General features: G+C 40.5%; 1 protein-coding gene across 1 annotated transcript; it reads left to right on the top strand.

The window, feature by feature from the left end:
- Positions 1–834: 834 nt before the first annotated feature.
- mat2ab (methionine adenosyltransferase 2Ab) lies at positions 835–4,300 on the top strand. The gene is made up of 9 exons (XM_085294438.1): positions 835–1,075; positions 1,814–1,891; positions 1,981–2,103; positions 2,193–2,305; positions 2,395–2,538; positions 2,619–2,837; positions 2,915–3,097; positions 3,464–3,597; positions 4,055–4,300. Exons 1-9 carry the CDS (start codon positions 982–984, stop codon positions 4,155–4,157), a joined length of 1,191 nt encoding a protein of 396 aa, XP_085150564.1. The 5' UTR covers positions 835–981; the 3' UTR covers positions 4,158–4,300.
- Positions 4,301–13,769: the final 9,469 nt, after the last annotated feature.

Here is a 13,769-nt window from a genome sequence, read left to right as displayed (position 1 = left end):
AATCCGACTATTTACAATGCTTTCTATTTGTTGTCTAACCGGAATTTTTATTAGTCCAGCATACATGCGAGCTCAGCCCCAGCCGGTTAATCCTTGGTGCTCAATTTGTGGCCTGTAACTTGAGAATTCAATTTGAGTTTTGATATTTGTATTGGAAGACAACAATGCTGTATTCTTTTTTAGTCCAAGGCATTAATAAATTCAAGAAGGATGTGTTTGGGTGGAAGGCACCGATTTTCAAACTCTGTGCCACTTTAGAACCCAAATAAATGCTCCCCCTCTCCTCACCTTACAATTTTCACTCAGTCACTGGCAGCTCAAAGCATCAAAATCTACTTTGTTTACACAGTTTGTGCGTATTCAGCTTAGCTTCACTCCATATTTCCCCTTTGGTAGTCTATAATAGATCCATGCCTAAAAAGGAATTCCACGCACAGTTTCAGGAGTAAACAAAATAAGTTTATGATCTCAAAAGGAGTTGTTTTATAGTCAGATCAGAGCAAAAATTATTCTTTAATAGTTTTAGCTGTTAAAGGTGGGCTTCTGACCTGACCAAACTACCACATACGATGGGACAACCTGGACGGATTTACAAGATCATCATTCTTGCCACACCTTCACACGTCCATATACTTTAGGTATTATACTATTATTTCTAGGGAAAAACCTGCATATCGGCCATGTCACTGTAGCATCTACTCGGCACGTGTTCGCTATCAAATTCAGCACCGCATTCTCGGTTGGTGCGCCCCCTTCATAGGCTCAGTGGTACGGTCCGCCTACTCGTTACGTCATGGCGTCTGACTTCGCAGGATAAATACAGCTGCTCTGCGCAATGAGGCTCAGAACACCGAGACGTTAGGGGTTGTCCTTTGAAGAGCTGGGAAAACCGCCGAGGCAGTGCCAGTAATACGTAATACCGACTAAAGACGTTACCAACCCCGTAATTTAACGTTTTCGTACCAGTGGCAGCCGTTAACGATGATGAACGGACAGATGAATGGTTTTCATAACTCCCTCATTGACGAGGACTGCTTCTTGTTCACCTCGGAGTCCGTCGGGGAAGGACATCCCGGTAAGACGCGAGATGTCGGCCTTCTATCGTTCTGGCTGATGAAATAAGCTACATCTCTTGCTTTTTTTTTTTTTTTTTTTTTTTTTTTTTTTTAATAGTTTGTCCCACAAACTAGCCTATTACTGTATTAAAATGAACAAATAGGGAGTGAAATGACAACATCGCGGCCCTTTTTTCCCTCTTCTTGTACCTTGGCCGGCTTCGAGACCACGCGCTACTAGCTGATGTAAGCTAGCTAATCTTAAGTGAATAGGTCATTCTGTCGCGTGTCTCCGGCAGCAAATGTAGCACAATAGTCATAGTGGACATGATGACATTGTCATGTGAATTGTTTCTTATTTACAGTATCGTTATTCGTTTTAACTGGTTTATTTATTTTTCTCATCCTGCCATCCGTCCCTATTCATGAAGCACGCGGCTGTTTGTGTAGGTGACTCCTAACACAGTCGTCTTCATCCCTGAAGATGAAAATAGACTGTGCATTTTATCAGTCTGTCGATATGTAGTTGGTTCAAACATTTATAAGTGTACCGTGCTTGCCTTCCGGTCTCCGTGGAGTTGCGCGGGCTCTCTTTGACGCCACACGTGCGCATGCTGACATGGCGACCGCCGAGACTCCGGTCTATTCCTCTTGAGTATGAAGGGGGACAGTTTGCGCCGACGTGCGGCATTTTACGTTTAGACCCTGTGATGTGATCGATGTTGCCGTTTACTCACGTTATTGTTTTTGTTTTTCAGACAAAATCTGTGACCAGATAAGCGATGCAGTTTTGGACGCCCATCTGAAGCAGGATCCAGATGCCAAAGTTGCATGTGGTAAGTAAATATTTCCTATCTTGTTTGCTTTGGCTTCACTCCTGTGTTGACACCAGGGTATTGAACTACATGTGAATTGCCTCATGCAGAGACCATTGCCAAGACTGGGATGATCCTACTGGCAGGTGAGATTACCTCACGGGCCACGGTGGATTACCAGAAAATTGTTCGTGACACCATCCGCCAAATTGGATATGACGACTCCTCCAAAGGTGTGCATTGCTTTACTGATTTTATTTCCCTTTTTTTTCCTTCTTTTTTCTGTAAGGACTGTTCTTAAACTCCTGTGTGTTCTGCCTAGGTTTTGACTACAAGACGTGCAATGTTCTTGTGGCGCTGGAGCAGCAGTCTCCTGACATTGCTCAGGGTGTTCACATTGATCGCAATGAGGAGGACATCGGAGCTGGGGATCAGGTTAGTATTGGCCTGAGTGTTCTGAAACCACAAATACAACATGTTGTCCTTTAACAGCTTTTTAAAACTATAATTGTCTCACTCTGCAGGGTTTGATGTTTGGATACGCCACTGATGAGACTGAGGAGTGCATGCCTCTCACAATCGTTCTTGCCCACAAGCTGAATGCCAAGATGGCTGAACTGCGCCGCAATGGCACCCTTCCATGGCTCCGACCAGACTCAAAGACACAGGTATTCATCATTTTATTTTCTAATTTTCACTAGCAAAATGGGTTGTTCTAAAAAGTTGCTCATTTTGTTTCTTTTCACAGGTTACTGTACAATACCGCCAGGACCGCGGTGCCATGCTGCCAGTGCGTGTGCACACTATTGTCATCTCTGTCCAGCACGATGAAGATATTTGCTTGGAGGAGATGAGAGATGCTCTGAAGGAGAAGGTCATCAAGGCGGTTGTTCCCTGCATTTACTTGGATGATGACACCATCTACCACCTGCAGCCCAGTGGTCGTTTTGTCATTGGAGGTCCACAGGTAAATACCTTTTCATGGCGTGTTTTGTTTATCGGGAGCTATTGAGCTTTGAGTTTACCTTGATTCCTTCATTGCAGGGAGATGCTGGCCTCACCGGACGTAAGATCATTGTAGACACTTACGGAGGCTGGGGAGCCCATGGTGGCGGAGCCTTCTCTGGGAAGGATTACACAAAGGTGGATCGCTCTGCTGCTTATGCGGCACGCTGGGTGGCCAAGTCCCTGGTGAAAGCTGAGCTTTGCAGGAGGGTGCTGGTCCAGGTGAGTGGTAGTGGTAGAAGCTGCGTTTCCACACGGCATGTTCAGAAACATTTTCTTTTTTTTAATATATTTTGTCCTATTGGGGTTCATCAGATTTGTGGGTAGCTGTGGTTTCACTGTGCTCTAAAAGCTGGGTGTAGATTAGTTCTTTTTTTTTTTCTTTTTTTTTTTTTTAAATCAGCTGAAGACTAATTTAAACCCCTAGCCCCATCTTTGAAAGGTTCATTTCCTGTGGTGGAAACACAGCCACCCCCCCCCCCCCCCCCCCCCCCAAAGTCTTTATTTCAGGGAGCAAGGCTGCAGCAGACTCCTGCCTGAAGTTTTCTGTTTTCCTGCTTGATATAACACATCTGTGTGCTGTATTAGGTGTCGTATGCCATTGGAGTTGCCCACCCCCTCTCGATTTCTATCTTCCACTATGGGACATCCCACAAGAGTGAGAGGGAGCTACTTGACATCGTGAAGAAGAACTTTGATCTCCGGCCTGGAGTCATCGTCAGGTAATGTATAACCTTTGAAGCCACCTCCTCACTGATAGCACAGTTCCTGGAGGATTGCTGTATGTTAGTTTCTCCAATCTGTAGTTTATTATATCCAAATAAACTATATATAGATTATTAATTAGGGGGTGAGGTAATAAACAAATTGCATTAGGTTAAACACCTAAGCTTCAGTGGGGGCAAACAGCTTATTTAGTGGGGGGTCTTGTATTTGGATTATTTAGCTCAGTTAGTGGTTTTATAAATGGGAGGAGTTTGGTTTCTGCAAGCTGCAATGTCCTGTGGTTAGCAGGGTAAGTGTTGCGTCTTCACGTTCCTCTCTTTACCAGCCAGCCATCTAATTGATTTTTTTCGCTGTCGCCACTCCCCACTGGCTAATTCGAGTATTATGCCTGTGTGTGTGCATTTGAGGTCACTGGATGTGACTGCTGCTAAAGAGTCTGATTATGTATTCCAGGGATCTGGATCTGAAGAAACCCTTGTATCAGAGGACCGCAGCCTACGGCCACTTTGGCCGAGACTCCTTCCCTTGGGAGGTCCCCAAAAAACTCAAATACTAAACCTGTTAAGCTTTTACCCCCAGGCTTGTTGGTGTATACTACAGAGAAGCCTCCAAGGTTCCGGGGGTGAAATGCCCTTTTCTCTCATATTGGTACCATTTAACACATTAACCGCTTTCCTCACTCCACCTCCCTTCTTTTGTCTTGTTACTGTTTTTCTGCTGATTGCAGTATCGTGCTGGGTCCCAGGAGGCATGCCTCAGAAACTTGATGTTTTAAAGAACTAGATGAGTTCCATGAACTCATGCACCGTAGTACTTACTGTTCTCCCACGTCTTGAGGTTCCCCCCGCTTCGTATTGTGATGCGCTGAGTAGCGGCGTTCAGCCCTCATTTTTGGCATTCCACACTCATCACTATCGTCACTATCACTGTCATGGCGGTAGTATAATAGGCTTTATGTGATGTTCCTCTTAATTTACTGGTGCTACTAATGAGTCTGCATGACATCTAAAAGAGAAAAATAATTTCAAAGTCCTCTCAAGTGCATATTTGGAGTCGTGTGATCTGGCTGTGTCCCTCTAAAATTGTTAGCTTCTCCATTCCTCCTGTTGTCAGCCTGGTACGGTTGTTCCTTGACCCCCAGTGTTCATTTATCCTTTTTGTTAGCTTGTTTTTTTTCCCCTCATCCTTGTGGAGGATGCTAGAATGGCACAATTTAAAATTCAAGGGTTGTTGCTGTTTTCACTATTTTTAAAAAAAAGAAAAAAAGCTATGCATTGCAGGCTAAGGGGCAAGCCAAATCCTAATTATTCAAGCTCTTAAATGAGCATTAGGCCTCAGACACCCCTGCAGACCTTTGCTGTTTTCTGACGTAATACAGAAAAGTCAGAAGCTGCTGTCACTGCTCTGGTCTGCAGAGGTTTTGGTTATACTTGAAGGTTATGGGAAAAATTGAATTGCTTATGCATTGAAATTCAATTTTAAACTAGTCATTAAAAAAAAACTAGTTACACTTGATTATTTTATTTAATTTTTTTTTGTATGCTTTGAAGTGACCTAAAGACTCCATTTCCCTCAAGTGTATATAGATGGCAGGTGTAGCTACAGAGAAACCTGTTTCATCTTTGTCCTTAGAGGGGTGTGTTCTTTGCCACAGTCTTATTGGCTAGGAATTAAACCTCAACACTATTTATTTGTTCTCTGAAGCTCGGCGTGGATACAGAGAAGCCGAAATTTCAGAAGGCAGCTTTAAACAAACTTGGGTATTAGGTCTTGACTTTCTTGTGACGTGGTCATTTTGGTGTTTGGCTTGAGGCTCCAGAGTGTTGTACAGAAAAGCTTTGGACTGCCTCAGCAAGAAAGTGTCACTGGCTAATTGTAAATGACTATTTTACAACAGTTTTTTTTTTTTATTTTTGGACTGCAGAACTTATTTTTTTAGGCAGGTTAGTTATCGAAAATCCCATTTTTTAAAATATCTGGTGCAATTATTTTATTTAATTTTTTTTGGCTCAAGCCTATCCCCGTTACTGTGATGGCAACATTTGGTTGGTGTAGTACAGAGAAACCAGCCTTGTTTACATGTCCATCTCATGTGTGGGATAGAAGTTTTGGTTTTGGTCCCTTTTTTTTTTAACTACTTGGAGGTCATCCCGTTGGCTATAGTAAGTGTAAGAGTGCCTTTTCTATTTCCTCTGCTCCCCATTTGCTTTTCTCCCCACCACCAACATGCGTTCAACTTCCAAAGGAACACGTAGCTCATTCTGTATTAAACTTCATGTCTGGACTGGGTAGTTTCCTTCTCTGTAATAAACAACTACACCTCTCAAGTGTCTTTGTGCTATTTTTATTTTTATTACTTTATTTGGGGATGTAAAAAAACGCAACTGTGACATTTTAAGAATTGTGATGCAGGTTGACTCAGGCTTGGGGTCCAAAGGTGGTGCTGGAGTCTTGAAAATTCAGATTGCAGTACAATGTGGTTGTGGGTGGGGAGAAACCCTCCAAGATTAATGCTGATCATTAACATTGGTTTGAAAATCATACAAAATTAGAATGGGTTTATAAATAAACTGCAATCCTAATGGATACATGTAGGTCTCCAGTACACATTACCTCTTAATCACTTTGTTTAACTGTTTGGCATTAATCGTCAGGGTCACTGGTAAGGCTAGCATCACTTAACCGGGGGAACTAAAGGGGTTTCAGAGCCACTGGACCAGTTTCAGCCCTGAGCAATGTTCACTGCGGTCTTTTGATTTGTTACTAGCAGCTGTCAGAACAAGATAAAAGTCATGTGACTTGGAGCACAACCAACACCCTGGCTGAGCTTTTTAAGCTCAAATTGTAGCTGATAATTTGGTTATATGGTAGGTAGTGGGAATGGAGGAAGCTCCAAAGAGTAATTTGATCTGTGTACCCTCCCACCCTTCATGCACGCTACCAAGCAACAATGTGGTACCAGTTGTGGCAGGGCAGATAATACTAGGCACACCCAAAATGGTTTTGAGGGGGGAAAAATACAAACATTTAAAGATAGTTTTAACAGTCAGGGCTGTACCAAGCAAAACTGACCTCATGTACACTCATCACGTTATGCTAATAGCTCCTTAAATTCTACATATTTCTGACAGAAAATCGAAGACTTTATACACACTGAGTCACATAAAAGCGAAGCCACTTGTACTGTTTCAAAACAGACTGAAAAACTTTGGGTATGCATACCTGTATAATAATAAAGATGGACAATAATGTGTCATGATCTGGTTACGGCAATAATGATGAATGAGGTTAAATAGCTGAGGTCAACCATCCAAAGCAATAAACAGTGAAGAAGACTGTGCAGGCAGGGTCTGCGGTAATGTGTGGCTGAAAGATGGCAGTGAAGGTTTACAAGATGGCTGGAAATCTGTGTGGACACGATTGGAAATAAATACACCAGATGGACAGCTCAGGTTGAGTGGTTTGGAGACAAAGGGAGGAAAAAAAAACTGCATACCTCCTGCTGCCTTAGCCTTTAACAAAGAAAATTGCGCAAGATAATTTGTGGTGTAAGTCTTCAGTTAAGTTCAGCTCATGTTCGGCAGTTACATAAGACACACGTAATGTATTCTAACCTGCCAGCCAGGTGTGTGCAACACCTGGCTGGCAAAAAGGGAGGAGCGGTCTTCACTTGTTTGTGTAACAAGTTCCAAAACTAACTGATTACAAAACCATGTTTTGGTTTCATTGCTTGGTGCTGGACTATTCATTCCAGCATGTTATTTAATGTAAGTGATCCTGTACACATAAAGAAATAACTCTTAAGTTAATAAAAGAGGTTTGCAATGTTGCGTTTTTTTTGGTTTTCATATCGCTTCCTCTTCCAAAGGGAAAGTTTAATACCTAAACTGTACACACTGAAAAAAATGAACGTGTAATGTAATTGACCTCTTACCTACTGAGTCAACATCCAAGAAGATCAGGAGATCCCACAGTTAAAGGTTGGGTTTATTGACGAGTAGTCAGTGATTGTGAAATCTGCGACACAGCTGGTTGGGTTTGTGTAGTGATTATACTTTTAAAAATCTTTATTCATTTACTTTTCTGCTCTTTCAAAATGCCTGTTCAGTTAATGATTTAACTAGAGAAATTCTAACATTGAGACCATTTTTGCTCTTTTAAAAACAGGGTCAGGTCATAACTACATTCTTCAGCACACTTTATTTAGGTTAAGAGTGATGTTCACATGTCACAGTGAACCTTGAATTGATAGCAGAACAGCTTGCTCTGTGACATGTCGACCATTTCCCAGCCCTTCAGTCAGTATACTTAGTACTCTGACACGTAATCACTGTAACTCAAGCCTAAACTTGGGAAACTATTGTAAATCAACACCCAAATAGTATAAAGGTAGCTGTAAGTGTAGGAAACGCACAAGGTGAAGATTAGTAGGGAAAGACCTGCAGATATAGGAACTAAGAATTTAAGATTGAAAGCATTTACAGAACCATCGACATTCTGTGTCTATACAAAGGCGATATTATCAGGAGCATAGCAATATTGTCAAATATCTAACTAGCCAGAAGCTTTTATATATAGGCATATTAACTCATGAAGAGCTTCACTTTTAAGTTATTAAGTTATGTTGGTTGTTTTGTTTTATGAGCTGCAGCTTTTTCACACAGACAACTTGTTTTGCTCATCTTCACCACTTAAGATTAGTGGTGAACTGTAAAATCCATTCATGAAATACAGTACAGTAAAAGAAATGTCATTAAGCACTCAACTCAACAAATTTGCAACCTCTAAATACATTATACATAATAATAATATTACACTTATACTTCCTCATCCTGGAAACATGATTAAACCTTGCAAGTCATATTTATGCTACTTTTAAATGATCAAAGTCCCCAAAACAAAGCATATCCCTCCAGAGCTATGACCTACCCTACGACCCAATGATTTCTGCAAATGCACATAATCTGCTAAAGAATTGCTTGAAGAGCATTAGAAAGGACCAAAGGCATTGATGGAGCCTCCAAACCTCCATATTCTGTTTTTGAGGATCTGCAGGATCAACACAAGATCCATAGAGACCAACAAACCAGCACCACACACCACAGGACACCTCAGATGGTCTCATTTCCATGCTGTTTTGGAGGCAAAAAGCTGAGTTCATAAATAAAAATCTGTTTATAAAGTTTAGGGTGCTTATATAGAGACTGTAAAGGGTACCGATTAAACAGATAATCAGTATTAACATGATAATTAGTACTAACGCGTCCATACAAAAGGCTTCTTTAAAAAGGCTAAAAAATGCTGCCACCATCAAACATGTCTTTAAGTAAATAAGTATATCAAAGGGAATATACAGTGTAAACCTTTGTCATTTGCCTAATTTGTGTCCAGTTGTACACCAAGTATAAGTCTGAGCACAGCTCATATCTGTGTTTGGCACTGAATGTTCTAAATAATCCACCTTACACTATAACCTGCCATTCAGACAAAATGCAACTTGATGGTAGCATGCATTTACCCAATTGTGTGATTTTTATTTATTATTTATTTTTTCACCGTTTCTTTGCATATGCTTTGGGTGAATTTGTTTGAACTTCAAAACTGTTAAAACATTGCGGTGTCTTAATGGACTGACTAATGGTTTGCTCGATACCTTCCAAATAAGTGATCGTAATGTGTCTGAAATGTAAAAACAAATCCATGGTTGTGTAAGTACCGTAATGAGCAATGACCCTGAAGCAAATTCCAAACACTGCGATTTGAGCTTCAAAGGGGAACATGTCCCACCCTTTCTTAACCGAAGATAATATTTCCAGTTACATCTCAGAACTCATCGGTCACTTTGAAAAGGTTGAGCACCCGTTTCAGCTACATTTGAAGTTGTTAACCAGAGCAAAGCTTACAACAAATTGATGAGATCATAGTAATGATTAATAAATCGATAAAATGACATAAGATCCCAATTTAGCAGTTTGAAAGGTTTGCACAGATATTTCTTTTATTATCAAACACCCATGAAACTTTATGATGTGATATTTTAGTCATTTGTACTGTTGGCATTCTGTTGTGAAACATGTCATTGTTAGCATGCAACACAAGGTAATATGTTAATTACAGTTTTGTAATGAAAGCAATAAAAAGGCCAAATATGGTCTGAGAAGATTCTGTTGTCATTCCTAATCACACCAGAATGTCGGACAAGTTCGGGCAGTTCACACAGCTCGCTGCCAAAAGGAAATGGCAAACAACTGTTAAGAAAAATATTTGCCTCCGGAGACAGGTGTATGCAAAGAATTTAGACTGAGCCGCTTAAAATGTTTAAAGTTTAAAGTGAGAAAGGGTAAATGCAACCAAATAAACAATAAAAATGTCCCTTTGTTTGTTTAACCTCCTAGGACCTGGCGTCCACATATGTGGAAATCACATTTTTGGTTGTCTAGACCGAAATACAAAATTTTGCTCGACAAGGGCCTGATATCCACTTATGAGGACATTATACTGCCTATTTTATCAAAATTTAAAACAAATGTCCTCATATGTGGCTCTCATCAGGTTAAAGAAAAAAAAATCTGCTGATTCTTTGTTTTTACATACATTGGGTCTCAATATGCACAAATATAAAAAAATAAATAAAAATGCATGCCATGGAAGAGTTCGAGTCTTAGGAGGTTAAAGGTTAAGTTTCATTTTTATTTTGAAAAGTTAACATAAAAAAATCACCTGCAGTTTAACCTGTCGATGACCTGCTGAGGGAACGTCACATTGAATGGAATATTATGCTGAGAACAGTTTTTCCTGTACTGAATGCTTCACTCCAAATCATGTAGATGTTTTATTGGCATAAAAGTCTGTGCAGACTGAGATCTAGTGAGTGTGATGCCATTTCAGTATAGGGAAGTGTCGTGTTACAAAAAAAACCAAAACAAAAAAACAGTTTAAAATGATAAGGGTTTAATGGACTGGTTCTTGTATGGAGCTTTTCTACTCTACTACGCACTATATACTACGACATCCCTCATTCAAACAATCAGTTTTTATTTGCTTTCTAGTTCATTCGCACACATTCACACTCCCATGATGGACCGCAACTTGGAGTTGAGCATCTTTTTCAAGGATACTTTGGCATGACTGTCAGCCAGGGATTGAAGCACCAACTTTTCAAGGTTCAAGGTTCTTTATTTGTCACATGCATAGTTATACAAGTATAACACACAGTGAAATGTAGCCTGACACGCTCCTCGACATGTGCACTTTTTGGTTAGTAGATGACCTGGTTAATCTCCTGAGATGATCTGAGTTTTGTGAGATGGCACGTTATCCTGGTGAAAGCAGCGATCAGAAGATGGGGACGCTATGGTCATAAAAGGATAGATATGGTCTCAACAATACTCAGGTAGGCCTCAGTTGGTACTAAGGAAATACACCCACACCATTACACCACCACCACCACCAGCCTGAACCACTTATACAGGCAGGATGGATCCATGCTGTCACGTTGTTACATTGAATTCTGACCATGCTTTTTGAATGTTGCAGCAGAAATCGAGACTCATCGAGGAGTTGAACAGGTATACCTAATGAAGTTGGGTGTGAGCATATTAATTTTTCTACTGCAAAGGTCAAACTTCAACTGAGAATTACTATACGCTGAGCAAGAGAAGCCTTACTGGAAATAACTTCTAGGAACCTCTCCCTTTCCCTTTTACGGAGGACTGGATGTACTTCTTGACTCTGAAATTTAGCCTTGCACATACAGTTACAGTCAAGTTCTGCTACTCGAGTAACATCACTAGACTTCTTGGACCCAAATTGTGGTTACTGGTCGTACTGCAGCAGCTGTGCATTTCCACTACAGCGCTCGACAGCTAAGCATCTATATTTAGCCGAATGTTAGTAGAGGGGAGCTCATACTTGAACAGCTTTGAATGGGCAAGAAGACTCACCACGGTAACAGCACCATGGTACCAACAGAGGCTGTTGCAACTGAAAAGCACTGAGAACTAATTAAAGGAAAAAGGCTTGGAAGCTTGTTTTTCAAGAACAATGCACCACACACACACACTAAGCAGATCTTTTTTCTTATGTAGCAACGTGCTGATAAAGCTTTAGCCTTTTATTGGTGGTTGACTTAAGCATGCTGCAAGTGGAATACAGTCATAGTGAGAAGGGCAGAGGCAGGTCAGCTGTTTAGTTGAGGTCACTGGCATTCACTGTCAGGATTAGATAACAGCTGATACAATATCTGTATGTGTTTGCTGTTGCTCTACTGTACTTTTGCAGAAAACTGGACTTCCTCCTCCAACTTTTCTGCACAAGATGTTCGCCTTAATTTAGCTTTAAACTGTTAACAAAGGGCGAAATAAAATGTGAACTTGCAAACCACAAGGGAACTCAAGAGTGCTTTGTTTTTTAGTTACACATTTATAGATGAGGCTTTTGTAACACATTTGTTTTTAAAACGAAAATGCATCGTCAGCTAGCAGTTCGTTTTTTTTGTCACAGTATGTATTTCATGATTTGGCTGTTTAGAAAGACAGGTTATCTTCACAGTATCTTATACCGACAAAGTGCAGTTACAAAGGTACAGCAGATAACAAGGTAACTGTGAATCAAACTGAGTCATTGTCAGTTCCAAAGTTGTGCAATTGTGTTTTTGGGGGTGGTTGGAAGTTCTTTCGAAGTGTTATGACGTTGAGATTAAGTAACCCAGCCTCAATTCTCTGATCTGTTGTATAACATCCGTCTCCGAGACTGCTCCATTTGGTTGAGAAAAGTTCCCAAGCCAAATGCTAAACCTCAAATGCTGATCTCATTACAAATTTCAAGATGCGTTTTATTATAATATATGATGGTATAAAGTTGGATTTCTATTTAGTTACAAGAACATCAAAAGCAAGAAAAAAAGAAGAGAAATTCAGACGCATGGTCAGGTGATGTGGCTCGAGGGTCTCGCTGTAATGATTTAGCCGGCAAAGTAAACAGAACTCTAAACTCCCCAAACATTGAGGGGTCAGATATTGGATGCTAGGTTTGACAATAGTGCTCTTGTTGACAATATTTCAGTTCAAGTGTTTAGTACTTCAGTAAATAAATCAAGACAAACAATGTGATGTAGGGCCTGATAGTAGAGAAGCTGAATGGCTGACTGATTTTGACATTGGGTCAGTATGTTTGTTAGTGGAGTGTATGAACATCTACTGTATGTAAAAAATAAAGACAATACAAACTTGCACATTCTTGCAAATAGAAACTGTATGTTTATGGTTTCTGGATTTTTCTTAATTTGTCTTTTTTTTTTTTTTTAATAATACAGCAGTGGATGGGAAAAGAGTCTAACCAGTGCTTTTTACCACAATGGCTAACCAATTGGTGCTTTGCTAAACTGCATAATTTCACCCCTTAAAAGCTTTTCACAGGCAGAATTAACGTACGGAAGAAAAGGTTTTGAGTTACATAATTTCTAATGATAAGCTACACTAAGGGTCGGGTATTGAATTGTGAGCTGTGATTGGGCCATTTCAGCCAACTGGAAATCTGTGTAACTTTAGATAATCTGCTGAGCAGCAGAGTAGCTACCCTGGGAATGTGTCTCCCTCCTTCAGTCACATGCTGCTTAAGAAATGAAAGCAAGCTGGAGGAGGGCGTTGACGGCATGAAGGGGAGTGTTTCGGTTCAGCCAATCAATTTGCACAGCCCACTCCTCCTTGACAAGGCTTTGTGTAATATTTGGCCCGCCCTGTGATCAGAGGATGAAGTTTGCATATCTTCATACGTCAATAAAAACAATGTAGTAATCTCCCACTATGGCGTGGCTCAACAGTTTATCTGTCTAAATGTCAAGTCAGTTTTGTATTTTTCCATAGCCAGGGAAGTGGAGCTTCCCATTTTCATTTTCGAGTTTGATAGGAGACAGACATTTTAACATGTGCATGCTATCGGCCTTTTAGGGGGACGGACCTTTTTTTCCTCGTTTTTTCTTGAATAACTGATAGACATCTGTTTTAAAATGAATCCTGTCGTAGCTGTCAGGTAGGGTCTTACGAATCATAGGAATTTGACTTGAGGCATTTTCACAATACATCACTAGCGAGTTCCAGCTTGCTTGGTTAAGTCAAAGTAGAAAAACAAATCATAAACTACTGCTCCAGGTAAAAAGGTGGGGAAAGAA

The sequence above is a fragment of the Mchenga conophoros genome, linkage group LG12 (assembly GCF_057382185.1).
Source record: "Mchenga conophoros isolate Kocher_MC1m ecotype Shallow Benthic linkage group LG12, M_conophoros_male_GT1.1, whole genome shotgun sequence".
Taxonomy (NCBI): Eukaryota; Metazoa; Chordata; class Actinopteri; order Cichliformes; family Cichlidae; genus Mchenga; species Mchenga conophoros.
This window is presented reverse-complemented; position numbering and strand designations above follow the sequence as displayed.

What these genes read in the sequence shown, in the direction of transcription:
- mat2ab (XM_085294438.1), top strand. Translation starts at nt 982, where the DNA reads ATGATGAACGGACAGATGAATGGTTTTCATAACTCCCTCATTGACGAG. An exon ending in GACCAGACTCAAAGACACAG is followed by an intron (nt 2,539 to 2,618) that starts GTATTCATCATT and finishes TTCTTTTCACAG; the next exon opens with GTTACTGTACAATACCGCCA. An exon ending in GCAGGAGGGTGCTGGTCCAG is followed by an intron (nt 3,098 to 3,463) that starts GTGAGTGGTAGT and finishes GTGCTGTATTAG; the next exon opens with GTGTCGTATGCCATTGGAGT.